The sequence below is a fragment of the Neofelis nebulosa genome, chromosome 14, assembly GCF_028018385.1.
Source record: "Neofelis nebulosa isolate mNeoNeb1 chromosome 14, mNeoNeb1.pri, whole genome shotgun sequence".
NCBI classification, from domain to species: Eukaryota; Metazoa; Chordata; class Mammalia; order Carnivora; family Felidae; genus Neofelis; species Neofelis nebulosa.
The window spans coordinates 14,016,186-14,029,378 of NC_080795.1; the positions used below are offsets into that span (position 1 = coordinate 14,016,186).

The 13,193-nt window shown below is 43.0% G+C and overlaps 1 protein-coding gene across 6 annotated transcripts in view; it reads right to left on the reverse strand.

Moving 5' to 3' along the window:
• The window catches only part of TTPA (alpha tocopherol transfer protein), a 59,946-nt gene that overhangs the window by 10,905 nt on the left and 35,848 nt on the right, over nt 1-13,193 (reverse strand). The window contains exons 1-3 of one of the 6 annotated variants that reach the window (XM_058699693.1): nt 8,052-8,166; nt 6,329-6,547; nt 662-815 (exon numbers count right to left, since the gene is read on the reverse strand). In XM_058699693.1, coding sequence (XP_058555676.1) covers nt 662-815; nt 6,329-6,379 — 205 coding nt within the window. In that variant the 5' untranslated portion in view covers nt 6,380-6,547; nt 8,052-8,166. Of the gene's footprint in view, nt 1-661; nt 816-6,328; nt 6,548-6,704; nt 6,861-7,173; nt 7,984-8,051; nt 8,374-13,193 lie in introns of those variants that run through there. The other 5 variants (XM_058699692.1, XM_058699694.1, XM_058699689.1 and 2 more) reach the window with 5 other exon arrangements.

Sequence of the window (13,193 nt, forward strand, 5' to 3'; positions counted from 1 at the left end):
GCCGGGGGCCATGTGAGTCCTCTGTTACGCACCGTTTTTAGCCACACAAAGGTCAAAGGAAGGGGCAGTCACCAACCTACAGAAAATACCAGGAAGGCCTGATGTGAAAAGGGGGAAGATGTGACAAGAGGGCCATGTGGAAGACACTGTCTTCCGACTACCGGGGAATGCTCCTTTCTCATCCCAGAGAGTGGGCCCCTGCCTCCTCAGCCCTGGGGGTTAACCCACTAGCCATTCACTCACTCCAGAAGTATTTAAGTATTAGGCCCTGGTTTCAGTGTTTGGGACACACTGAACAGACAAAATCCATGCTCTCATGTGGCATTATTACAGTTCAGAATTCTTATTTGGATTTCCTACTGAGTACTTTTTAAAGCCTTTACCCTGATGTTTTCACCTTTTTTCCTTATTTCTCTACTCTGTTTTCTTTCTCTCGTATTTTATACAGTTGACTGTGTGGAAGAATGGAAGTAAGATTTTCATGGGTTTTTAATTTTCTAACAATTGCCAGTTTTATTATATTTGAGCGACATTAAAATCTTAATTAAACCTAAGTGAAAACCTAAAAAGCTGAATTCTTAAATATGGACTCATTAAAGCTTTCAATAGGGCAGTCAAGAAAAAAAAAAGAAAAAGAAAAAAAGTACTACGTGTGACTTACCGATTCTGTAAATAAGAACTTTGCTGCCAGTGGGATCTCTGGCTCTCAGAACTCCAAGGTAACCAGCCTTCAGAAGGCCAAGGATACTTCTAGGGCGTAGATCGGCACTTATTTCTGGACATTCTGCCCTCCACTTATAATAGTTTTTCAGTAACTGAAAAATAAAATAAAAATTGTCTACAGATAACATACCTGGTAAGCACTTCGTAAAAATGGTAGCAAAGCCTTGGCATTATGTGTGGCCCCTTCCATCCATTATGTCAGGATTGTAATCTGGCATATTTTTTTTTTTTTAGCTGTAAAAATTAAAGTTCTCTTCATCAAGGATCTCAGGTGATAAGACTTCACCACAAATTCAAAGTTGAGTAATTTTCATTTGTCTCCTATGCCCGGTAGTCTCCAAAAACAGCTGCAATAACCCCCCCCCCCCCCCCCCCCCCCCCCCCCCCCCCCGCCTCCTGGTACACAGGCGCCATTCGTCCCATCAAAGGTGGGATCCATTTGATTCCTCCTCCTCCTCCTCCCTGAATCTGGGCTGGTCTTACATCTTGCTTTGGCAGAAGTGACACTGTGCTAGTTTAGGAAGTCTGGGACTTTCTGTGTTTGCTTTTTGGGATCAAGATATCACATAAGAATAAGATTACTAAGGGGAGCCTGGGTGGCTCAGTCCATTAAAGATCTGACTTCAGCTCAGGTCACAATCTCACGGCTTGGCTAATGAGTTTGAGCCCTGAGTTGGCCTTTGTGCTGATGGCTCAGAGCCTGGAGCCTGCTTCGGATTCTATGTCTCCCTCTCTCTCTGCCCCTCCCATGCTCATACTCTGTCTCTGTCCCTCTCAAAAATAAATAAACATTAAAAATTAAAAAAAAAAAAAAAGACTAAGATTGCCAAATGGTAAGTCTAGGTGGAGAGAGACACTGGACAACCAGAGCCATTCTCAGTCTGATCTCAGCCAAGTTCCCATCTGATGCAATGTGGAGCGGAGATGAGCCCCACGCAGCCCTGCCAAATTAGAGAATCACAGACAAATAAATAGTTGTGGTTTGAGCCACTAAATTTGGGGGTGATTTGTTACTCAGCGATAGATAACTGAAACATCCACGTTTAGTCCTTTCTGAAACAAGGAAGAAGAGAAACCAAACAAATTTGCTCCACAAATATTTTGGGAGCATCTACAATGTTCCACACACTGTGTAGGGGCTTGAGTTACAACAACGAACAGAGTAAAATGCTTGCATTCCCTGGAGCTGACCTGTCAGTAACTGCTGCATCATACAAGCCATGTTTTGTAGTGAAAAGTTAAATTCCCAGGCTGCTGCTTCAGAAAAATCTTAACTCTACCATTCGTTATCTGTGTGATCTTGGGTAAATATTTAACTCCTTTGAGTCTTGTTTTGTCTATATCTGCCCGGTAGGGTTAAATCATGCACGGGCATAATGAGTGGTAGTTACCACTGCTGTTGTGATAATTGGGAGTTATTTGGATTTATATTGCTCATCCAAGTATCTTAGTGCAGGTTTATATTAAAGGTAACTAGGATTTTTTGGTTTCACTTTCTTTTCCTTCAAAAACAAGGGCTAAATCAAAGATACAAAGGAACATCTCTATACCACTACTATTCTTTCTACTAATAGAAAAACAACAGAAATCAATGTTTAAAATTTTTTTAATGTTTATTTATTTTTGAGAGAGAGACACAGCACGAGCAGGGAAGGGGCAGACAGAGAGGGAGACCCAGAATCCAAAACAGGCTCCAGGCTCTGAGCTGTCAGCAGAGTCAGACGCAGGGCTCAAACTCACAAGCCGAGCCGTGAGATTACGACCTGAGCCAAAGTCGGATCTTTAATGGACTGAGCTGCCCAGGTGCCCCCCAAATCAACGTTTTAATTGAGATTTGCGTTCAGGGTGGAACAGTATGCCTGGATGGCCCGTCGTGGCAAAGTGTGAAGGAATCCTGTTTTAAAAGAACCATCAGTAATGGTTACTCTGCATTGACAAGTAAAACAGATATTGCCAGTGTCTTGTGGAGAATCCTAAAATCAAATTATGCATGTAAAATTTGTGGTTTTAAAATTTTCCTCTTCACGATTTTCCGTGTCCTCAATTTTTGTAAAATGCCAGCATGTTTGTTTTGAGTTTGAAGAGGTCTGCTAGCAATGGGGAACTGAGGTTCAGATGAAAGGAAGGGACGGATCCCATTGTCATTGGAATAAACATGACAGGTGTGATCACAAAGTCGTTATGCTCTGGATGAGAAACTACAAATACAAATACAAAAACCAAGCAGAAGGGGGAATTCCAACCCTTGGGCAATGTAAGTGACTGGAAAAGGCTGAAGAACGAGAAAAGCTTGTTGGACTGTATACAGGAGAAGCGACACCTACACCGTGATGCACAGAAGGGAGGGAGAAGTTATGTGTGCTAGCTGCCCCTCTCTCCTTTCTCTCTCGCACGGATATCGTCTTTCCAACTTTCTCTATTTCTGTTTTTCTCCCTCTCATTTCTTCATTTGATAAACTTTTCCGAATTGTTTTAAAAAAAGAGAGTTGCTACAAGTTAAATGAAACTGAGAGGTAAGAACGAAAAAAGTCCATAAATCTGCCAACAACGAAATAATTGGTGACCTAAATAGCAACTACCAAAAGCAGAAAGAACAAAAGGTACATTGTAGATTCTGATATATTCATTCTACTCTATGAGTTTCTCTTCCTCCTCCTGTCTGAGAGGGCATCAGAACAAAAGTTAAAAGCATGTTGCAATGCTCATTACTTCGATGGTCCCTCAGATATACAAATAGTCCTTTTAATACTGATTCAAGGAAAACGCTAGACACAGCATATCAGCACCTATATAAAAAGAATGATCTGAATTTACCATGGAGCCATAGAAGTTGTAGGCTCATTAAAAGGGATCTGTTAGGTAATGGAGGCAGGGTCTTCGGCTGATTGATCTCTGCAGAGTGGTGGGCACCAGGGAGTTAGGTACATGTGTTGAATGAAAGAATAAATGAATGCATGGGTAAGCCAGCTGAATTCACAAACCTGAGAAACTGGCTTTTGTAAAGATGTGCAAATCACTCTTATGCTTGGACATTTAGCTTTTGCAAATTTTAATATCTAAACTCGGATCTTTGATGATTACTTTTCCATTGATAAATCAATTCAAAACCCCGGCTGACATATAAATAAGTTATATAAATGACGTAAACTGCTACTGAGCAATTCTCAAACAAATCATCAAAAGTCCACAACAACAGAAAACTGGAAGCAGGTCGATATTCATTATTGGAAGGCAACTCTTTTGTACCACAATTAGGAATAATTAAATAAATAAAAGCTATGGTTTATTTTAACTATGCGTTGTAATCGAGTATGTTTCTTCTTACATTTTTCACGTACTTTCAAACAAAATAAGGACTATGTTTGTGCAGCTTTTATAGGGTTCAATGGCATCATTTCAATTCCTTCTCACAACCATCCTGAGAGGTAACTACTGTTACCCAATTTTTTGGAGAAGAAAACACCAAAGAAGCTACATTTACAAAAGAAGCTACATTGAAAGGGAAATTAGCAGGGAGAGTCAATGGATTTTGAAAGCTGCAAAGACTTTGGGAAAACCATAAAAATATTTAAAAGATAAAAAAAACTTGCCACACGGAGCAAAAATATAAGGAACTGAACTAGTCACTTGTAAAAGACAGGAATTCACAAGAATATGTGGGACAGGCAAAGGTTAACAGTTGGCTGTTTTAAGTTCATTGTTTTAAACAGAAGGGTCAAGTGTAGTGTGCTTGAGAGCATAGGCTCTGCAAACATCAAGCCAAGTTCAGATCCCTGCTCTACCACTTAATAAATGACTTCGGACTAGTTACTCTCTGCATCTCAGTTTCTTCCAAAATAAGTGAATAATGACATAATCCGCACAAACACTATTTACCAAAATACCTGGTACTCCATAAGCTATTAGAATCATAAAAACCTCATTAATTCATTATAACTTGAAACATAAAAACTAGAATAATGAGAAGTTTCTTTTTTTTTTTTTTAACGTTTATTTATTTTTGAGACAGAGAGAGACAGAGCATGAATGGGGAGGGTCAGAGAGAGGGAGACACAGAATTGAAACAGGCTCTGGGCTCTGAGCTGTCAGCACAGGGGCCCGATGCGGGGCTCGAACTCACGGACCGCAAGATCGTGACCTGAGCCGAAGTCAGCGCTCAACCGACTGAGCCACCCAGGCGCCCCTAATGAGAAGTTTCAATGTAACTGAGGGCCTTATCAAGCTTTCTTCATATGCTAAAACTTTGGGGTTTTTATATTATAAATAAGGGACTTTGAGTTGAATTAGCTGCTTTTATGGTGGAAAATGAAAAAAAAAATAGTTTCACACTCTAAGCCTTTCCCTTTCCTTTCCAGTTGGCAGAAAAGTGAGGCAAAACGTTCACAGACACTTGATCCCTGTCCAATGGATTTAGACAGTCTTGCTGGCCAATTCCTCAAGGATATGGTGCAATGAAAACAATTCAGGAAAATAAAGAATACAGGAAATAATATATATAGCAGAGGCTGGGGGTAAATTTTATTTCTTCTTTTGTTTAGACATTACTTTTATTTATTTATTATTTTTTAAGGTTTATTCGTTTTTTGAGAGACAGAGACTGAGCGTGAGCGGGGGAGGGGCAGAGAGAGAGGGAGACACAGAATACAAAGCAGGCTCCAGGCTCTGAGCTGTCAGCACACAGCCCGACGCGAGGCTCAAACTCACAAACTGTGAGATCATGACCTGAGCCAAAGTCAGACGCTTAACGGACTGAGCCACCCAGGCGCCCCTAGACATTACTTTTAAACAGCAGCTAAAATGAAATCGGTAAATCATTCACTTTTTTATTATTAGTTACCTCTACACATTTATATGTTTAATGCCTCATTTGAACTGTACTCTTCATAGGACCTAAGGTTGTGTTTGTATTTAGTAGTTGCTGAATTTAGTTTATTGCTCATGATGTTGGAATACCTGGGGAGACATCTGACAAAACAAAATTAAAGTCAGGTTCTTATTTCATTCCTAACATCAAAATAAATCTCAGTAGATTAGCAACTCCAACATTAAAAAGAGAAGTCATAAATTACTATAGAAAATTTTGGAGAGGAGAAGAGCTTATAAGACCCAGAAGCAATCAAAGAACAATCTAACTGATATATTTGATTACATAGAAATGTTTAAACTCTGCCGAGAAAAAAAAAATAGTACAAGCTATGTCAAAAGACAACAAACTAGGAGAAAGGCTTATTTTCTTTAAACATAAAGATATTTTATGAGTAAAAAATTATATGTATATTTTATGTGAACAAAATGGAAGAGAATTAACAAATGGTAAAAACAGGCAGTTAACTGGAAAATAACTTAAAAATTTTAAGTATACGAAACATGATTAACCTCACTTATAACTTTAAAAATGCATATTACAATGAGAACCAATTTTTCACCAAGCAGGTTGACACAGATCATAATGTTTGATAGTACAGGGTGGGTGATAATAGGAAGAAAAAGTCACCATTCTGTAGCATAAAAGTCATAAAGTTAGTGCAAACACTTTGAAGGACAGTTGTTGCATTCATCAACATTGAAAATGCACCTCTTCAGCAACTGTATGGGCTGAACTTACCTTATAAGGATATATTCCTGTTTTTGCACAAAGACAAATGTATAAAGACATACTACAAAATCCACTTGGTGATGGAAGAAACCCCGTTTCTCTTATTTACTGCATTTTGTACACTGCCAGGCTAATTGCAGTTCAAAAAATAATCGTTGAAGGAATGAAGAGCATGCATGATGGCATTGCTGCTGGCTGATGACAACTCCTATGTCCAGTAACAGGGGACTGTTAATAAATGTTAATATAATTAATTCATACAATGGGATTGCACACAGCTCCCCAAAAGAATACAATGTATGCACACATGCTGAAATAGGCTGATCTCTATGAGAAATTATGTAAACAAATAAAATAAAATAAAGACCAAACGTAAAACACATACCTATGCCGCCTGAGCTCAGACTATACCCAGAAAGAGAAACATGTTAACAATAACTGCTTCTGGGTAACCAACCAACGAAATGAAGGTTTTGGGTGGGGAAGTTTTTTCCTTTAGAAAGTTACTTTTAGAAACTTACTTTGCACTCCTTGCTACTTACGGATTTTTAAATTTTTTTTTCAACGTTTTTTATTTATTTTTGGGACAGAGAGAGACAGAGCATGAACGGGGGAGGGGCAGAGAGAGAGAGAGGGAGACACAGAATCAGAAACAGGCTCCAGGCTCCGAGCCGGCAGCCCAGAGCCTGACGCGGGGCTCGAACTCACGGACCGCGAGATCGTGACCTGGCTGAAGTCGGACGCTTAACGGACTGCGCCACCCAGGCGCCCCTACTTACGGATTTTTTAAATCCCCCATGCTCTTTACTTTTTCGGTTAAAAATTAGTTAACAACAAGAACAAAAAACTCATACTGAGACATGTTTACGATTCTGTACTATACTACGTCCCCTGCGGCCCACCTCGCAACACGACATTGAGCAAGCCAGTTGGCAAAAGGGCGAGATCAGGTTCAATTGCTGGGTGCTTACTCTTAGGTCAGGCTCTGTGCCAGATTGGCTAACGTTCAATTCTCGAAATCAGTCAGTGGGCTAGGCTTTCTCACCATTGTTTAACAGAAAAGGATGCTGAGCCCAAAGTGACAGAACTCAAGGTTACATCTCTCTTTTCGATTCCTGTCTTCGCACCACCCCTTCTCTCAACCATCTGTAGCAAACCTGGAAACACAGAAGAGCCAGCTCGTCCCATACCTTTCCACTCAAAATACACCGGACTGCTTTACCGTCCTGACAAAGTATTATCAGGAATGGCACTCTTTCGCTAGAATTTGGCCTCAGACCTTCAGTTTTACTGGCAACTCCATACTCCCGGCCACACGTGCAGTGATCTGCTAAGATGTGATAAATCCAGGCTTCCTCCTTCTCAGCTGTTACTTTGGTTTCTATCACCGGCTTCGCGCCAGAGAGAGGAAAGGCATTCGCCCCGAACTTCATGGGTTCGGGAGACTCATGCAGAGCAGAGCTCCAGTGGTTGGAGGTCAAACGGGCCATCACCCCGGAGCGCTCCAGCTTTTTCTAGGTTTTCCGTTTCCAAGACCCTGAGAAACTGGCAGGACCCGCGCGGGATTTCTCAGAGCACCTGCAGCCACCGCGCCCGCCGCCCGGTGCGCGTCAGGGGCGCCTTCCCGCCACGGTTCTGCAGGCGACTCGAGCTTTCGCGGGGGTCTGGGCCGAGCCGCGGCGGGCCCCCAGCCCTGCCCGCGGAGGGGAACGCAGCCGGGAGGCACGCTTACCCGCCAGGCCAGGTCGAGGTCGAAGTCCCGGGCGCGCAGGAACCGCAGCAGGAAGGAATCGGTGAGGGGCAGCGGCGTCGGCGGAGCGCCGGCCGCCCGGGCCTGGCGCCGCAGCTCGGCCAGGGCGGGTTGCAACAGCGGGGACTGGTCCGGCAGCGCGCTGAGCTGCAGCCCCCGCTCCGGCCCCGGCCGCGTCTCTGCCATGCCCGCCCCGCCGTTTCGGCCGCCCGGGGTCGGGTGGCCGGGAAAAGCACGGGCGCCGCGCCACCCTCCGGCCCCTCCCCCGGTGGCGGCGGGCCGCGCACACCCACCCGCCCGCCCCGCGGGGCCGCGAACGGCCTCGCGCGGCCGCGAGGGTGTGCGCCAGCTCCCGGAGCCGCGTGGTGTCCCCCACGGTGCTGCTCCTTCTGGAAACCCGAGCCGTTCTTTCTCCAGTGAGGGAAGGCGTGGTGTCCACCGCCAAAGGGAGGATGTCAGAAAGTTTGCTCGCCTACGCTGATTGCCATGAGTTTGGATGTTTTTCCAAAAAAACAAAAACAAAAACAAAAACAAAAAACTATCTACCTACTAGAGGAAACTTTTCCGTCTTTTTCTCCCTCCCTCCCTGCCTCCCTTTCCTCTTTTCCTGCCTTCCTCCCTCCTTCTCTCCTTGCCTTTGCTTCCTTCCCACCTCTCTTTCTCTCTCCCTCCCTTTGCTCTTTCTCTCATAATCACTTTCTCATCTTGGAGCTGGAAGGACAGCCATTTGATGGCACTGCGGCCTAAGTACTACTGAGCGCCCCTCCTTACGCGCATTAAAGCTCCAAGCAGACTTCCCGTCTCAAAAACGTTTTATTGCCACAGTGGTTTCCAAAAAACACTCCATAATGCCACCTTAACAGACTCCCTACTTGGCCACTTCCTCCAAATCCAGGCAGTCTTCTCCGTTCTTGATACTTCATCCTGTTAGTGATAAACACGGATGACTAGCAACTGCCAAAAAAAAGAGAAAAAAGTCTTAAACACCGTGCACTTCTTCCCTTCCCGTGCCCCACCGTGTCTAGTCTTTCAGTGGCCTGGCCAAAGGTGTATGACCTCATCCAAGTGAGCCCAGGCAATGAAGATGAATCAGGGAGTCGATGTGGGAACCAGAAAGGTCGTCACATTGGCGTTTTCTTGATGTCTACCCGCGGCAGCTGTCCTAGAATTGACCTGCCTCCCGCAGGGAAATCCATGAGACTAATTCTTACTGAATCCACGCCATGTGCCAGGTAGATGCTAGAATTGTACAAACACACAAAGCTAAATCTTTGTCTTAAGAGACAGTGGTGAGAGGCCCTGCCATTTCATTCATTACAAGAATAGTTACTGAGTTGCTGGCGTTTCCAGACTTTGTTCAAAGTGCAGAGTATACACCTGTGAGTGAAACAGACAGAAACCCTTGTCTTCCGGGACTTTTCATTCTTGTGGATGGGGACAGGCAATAAACAAGACAAATAAATGACATTGTGGTATGAGAGATGGGGATCCGTGCTATGGGGAAACAAAGCAATGAAGGGTGATAGCACCTGTTGTGATGCTCGGATGAACCCCTGGAAGAGGTGAGGAAGCTGGCCCAGGGATATCTGGGATTGCAGGGCTACGGGCTGTGACTTCCAGTCTGATGGAGCTGGGAAGCCAGTACAGTAAATCATCAGAATCCAATGAAAAAACAATGTAAATGACAGACAGAGATTCCAAGCTTTGATTTTTACTTGGGAGTGAGATGGAAAGCTATTGGTCTCAAGGTTTTACAATTCAGTGTGAAACTGATATGAAAGAAGTACTGGGAATGTGCCGTGAACACACAGAGCAAGGCTACTGGTCTCTTCTCGGAGATCTGGGTACACTACAAGGGGGACGTTTGCTTGGCTTTAGTGGTGCATTGGCAGTTTGCCAGGTAAAGGAGACAGAGGGCGGTCGGGAAGAAGGTATTGGGTCGCAATAAAAGAAATACAGGGGAAGCCAGATTTCTCTAATAGTTTAATGTGTTTAAAAGTGAATTAAGAGTGTATGTACAGCATGTTTTCCTTTTCAAAAATTTTTCAACACATTCTTCTACTTGTTCTTAGAAATTAGCATCTGCTTTTTTGAAAGTGGGCAGAAACTTCAGTGAGAGCTCATGGACACAGCTGTGGTATTCTTTTTTGGAAGTATGCCATGTATGGGTTTGATGTCCTGTTATTTCTGGATCTGTGAGACTCTTATAAGAGAAATGCAAAAGAATACTGACCAATGGATTGGTTGCCATTAAACTTGGCGAAAACGGAACCAACACGGAGCCCAGATGACCAGGAGAAATGGCAGTGGTAGCAGTGGATACCGGTAACAAAGCATGAAGAAATTCCGGTGTCTGCAGTTCCATTAAAGAAAAGACTGCAATGTCAACGGAAAGAGAAAGAAAAGAAATTGGAGAAGAGGTGTACACATATAAGGCGAGACTCCTACCCTAAAACTTGATTACTTGTTAAATAATGCAGACCACGTGGGGCGCCAGGGTGGCTCAGTCTGTTAAGCGTCTGACTTTGGCTCAGGTCATGATCTCGAGGTTCATGGGTTCCAGCCCCACGTTGGGCTCTGTGCTGACAGCTCAGAGTCTGGAGCCTGCTTCGGATCCTGTGTCTCCCTCTCTCTCTGCTCCTCCCTTGCTCTCTCTCTCTGTCTCTCTCTCACTCAAAAATAAATAAACATTAAAAAAAATAATAACGCAGACCATGCTTGTGTCTTTCAACAATGTATCTTGTATCTATGTAAAAACTTTAGAATTCTTAACACAGATTTTCAGATGTTACTCAATGTTTGTTTTGAAGCGTTTTCGAATTTGCTATGTGCATATTTCACTTCAGTGAGCTGTCATGTTTACTGAAAATCCATCTAGTTCTCTGGTACAAAGATTCCAAAGGGGTTTTTGGAACTAATGGTATGAGGAACAAATAGAGGAAAAGTTAGTTACTATTTGTACAAGTAGCTTACTATTTACTCTGAAATTATTTAGCAATTAATTATTCATTAACACATAATCGTTCATAAGTATATGCATTCATTTATTTGACTTTCAGCTTCACAAAAAAGACGTAAATACTATCTATAACTGCTAAGAGATAACTTTCAAAAAGAGGTACAATCATTACTCCAGCAGACATAAAAGTGAACATGTGTTAAAACTTCTGTTTTAACTTGCACGTAGAGAACCGGGAAGATGTTATAACAGGTTCAAAGGAGATTTCAAAACAGCATATTTTATATGAAATGAAAGAAGAATATGCATATAGAGGCAAGACTAACTTCTTCCACAGTGACGAGGGAGGCCAAGTGAAACTCTACCAGAGAGGACAGAATTCACATTTTCTGAGATAAGAGTTAAGTGCCATTGCTATCAGTTACCTGCAATTTATAAAGTTGTGAGACAGTGTAGATGAAATCAGAATCCGATAATCCAGAGGGTGTCATTTAGAGTCTATACAGAGCCTAGGTTTCTACCGAAGCACAGAGTTTATCCTACATCACTTAGGAAACCTCACTTAAAACTTTTCAGTGTAGTATTTACCATGGAAACTTTCGAACACATGTCAAGACAATAGTAGTACATTGCCTCAACAATCAGTGCTGTTTTGCCAATCTTGTTTTGTCTGCCTCCCCCACTTTTTTAAAAAGCCGAAATATTGTAAAGGATCCTTACCTATCATATTTTATTGGTAAATAATGTGCATTTTTCTTTTTTTATATTACTAAATACCATTTTCACACCAAAAAAAAAAAAAAAATTAGCAACAGTTCCACAGTGTCATCTAATATCCAGTGCTGAGTATTTTCCATTTTCACCTCCGATGTACAGCCTCCATTCTCCTCTCCCATTTGTGTGCCATGAGGCTGACTGATTGATTTCCCCAGGGTGCTCCTTGCCCTCTGGCTCCCAGTTCTGCTTAGCTGGCGGAGGCAACGGGGAAGAGTTTGAGGTCAGGATCTTATTCCCCCAGCTCCCTCCCCATGGGGTTGCCCCATATCGACTGTATCCCTTTATCAAAGCCCACCATGCCTTTTAGGCAGCCCTTTCTTACAGCTACAGCTACTTTCTCTGAGTTTCCATAACTACCCACCCCTCGTCCGCTCAGGTCTATATTAGTCTGGTAGGGCTGCTGTAACCAAGTGCTGTAAGAAAGATGAAATAATAAAAATTTCTTCTCAGGGCATCTGGGTGGCTCAGTCAGCTAAGTGTCCTACTTTGGCCGACATCTCACAGTTCATGGGTTCGAGCCCCACATCAGAGTCTGTGCTGACAGCTCAGAGCCTGGAGCCTGCTTCGGATTCTGTGACTCCCTCTCGCTCTCTGTCCCTTCCCCACTCATGTTCCGTCTCTCTCTGTCTCTCAAAAATAAATGAAATGTTAAAAAAAATAAAATTATTCTCACGATACTGGAGGTAGAAGTGCCAAGTCAAAGTGTGGGCAGGATTGCTTGCTTTTTTGGAGACTGTGAGGGAGAATCTGTTCTGCGCCTCTTTCTAACTTCAGGTCCTTGTGGTAGTGCTTGGCACCCCTGGGTTTGTAGCTACGTCACTCTGGTCTCTACCTCCATAGCTGCATGGCCATCTCCCTGACCTGTGTTTGCATGGCTACATTTTCTTCTTATAAGGACACCAGTCTTATTCGGTTAGATTCTACCCTAATCAAGTACGACCTCATGTTGACTTGATTACATCTACAAAGAACCTATTTCCAACTTAGGTCACATTCTGAGGTTCTGGGAAGGGAATGAATTTTGGGCAGACATCATTCAACCCAGTAGAAAATCTAAGGGTGGTGGTGACTTTGTGTTGCCCATGCCCTCACTATTGTAAATAGTCCCTTTATGAAACTTTCCTAAATTGTCGAATTTGAGTATACCATCTGTTTCTGGTCAGAGCCCTGTCTGCCCAACCAGTGGGGCACATTAAGATGATTAAGGTCTCTGGACTACATTATACAAAAAAAGCAGGAGAGTTTACACAACAGTGAAGTAAGATCACAATCCCTTGCTGTGTAAAGGCAAACTCGGGTCTGATTATCTTCACCGATAAAAATTGGAGAGCCTGTTTTCAATGTCAGTAGCACAATGTTTATTTGTTCCGGTTAAACTCCCTCATCTA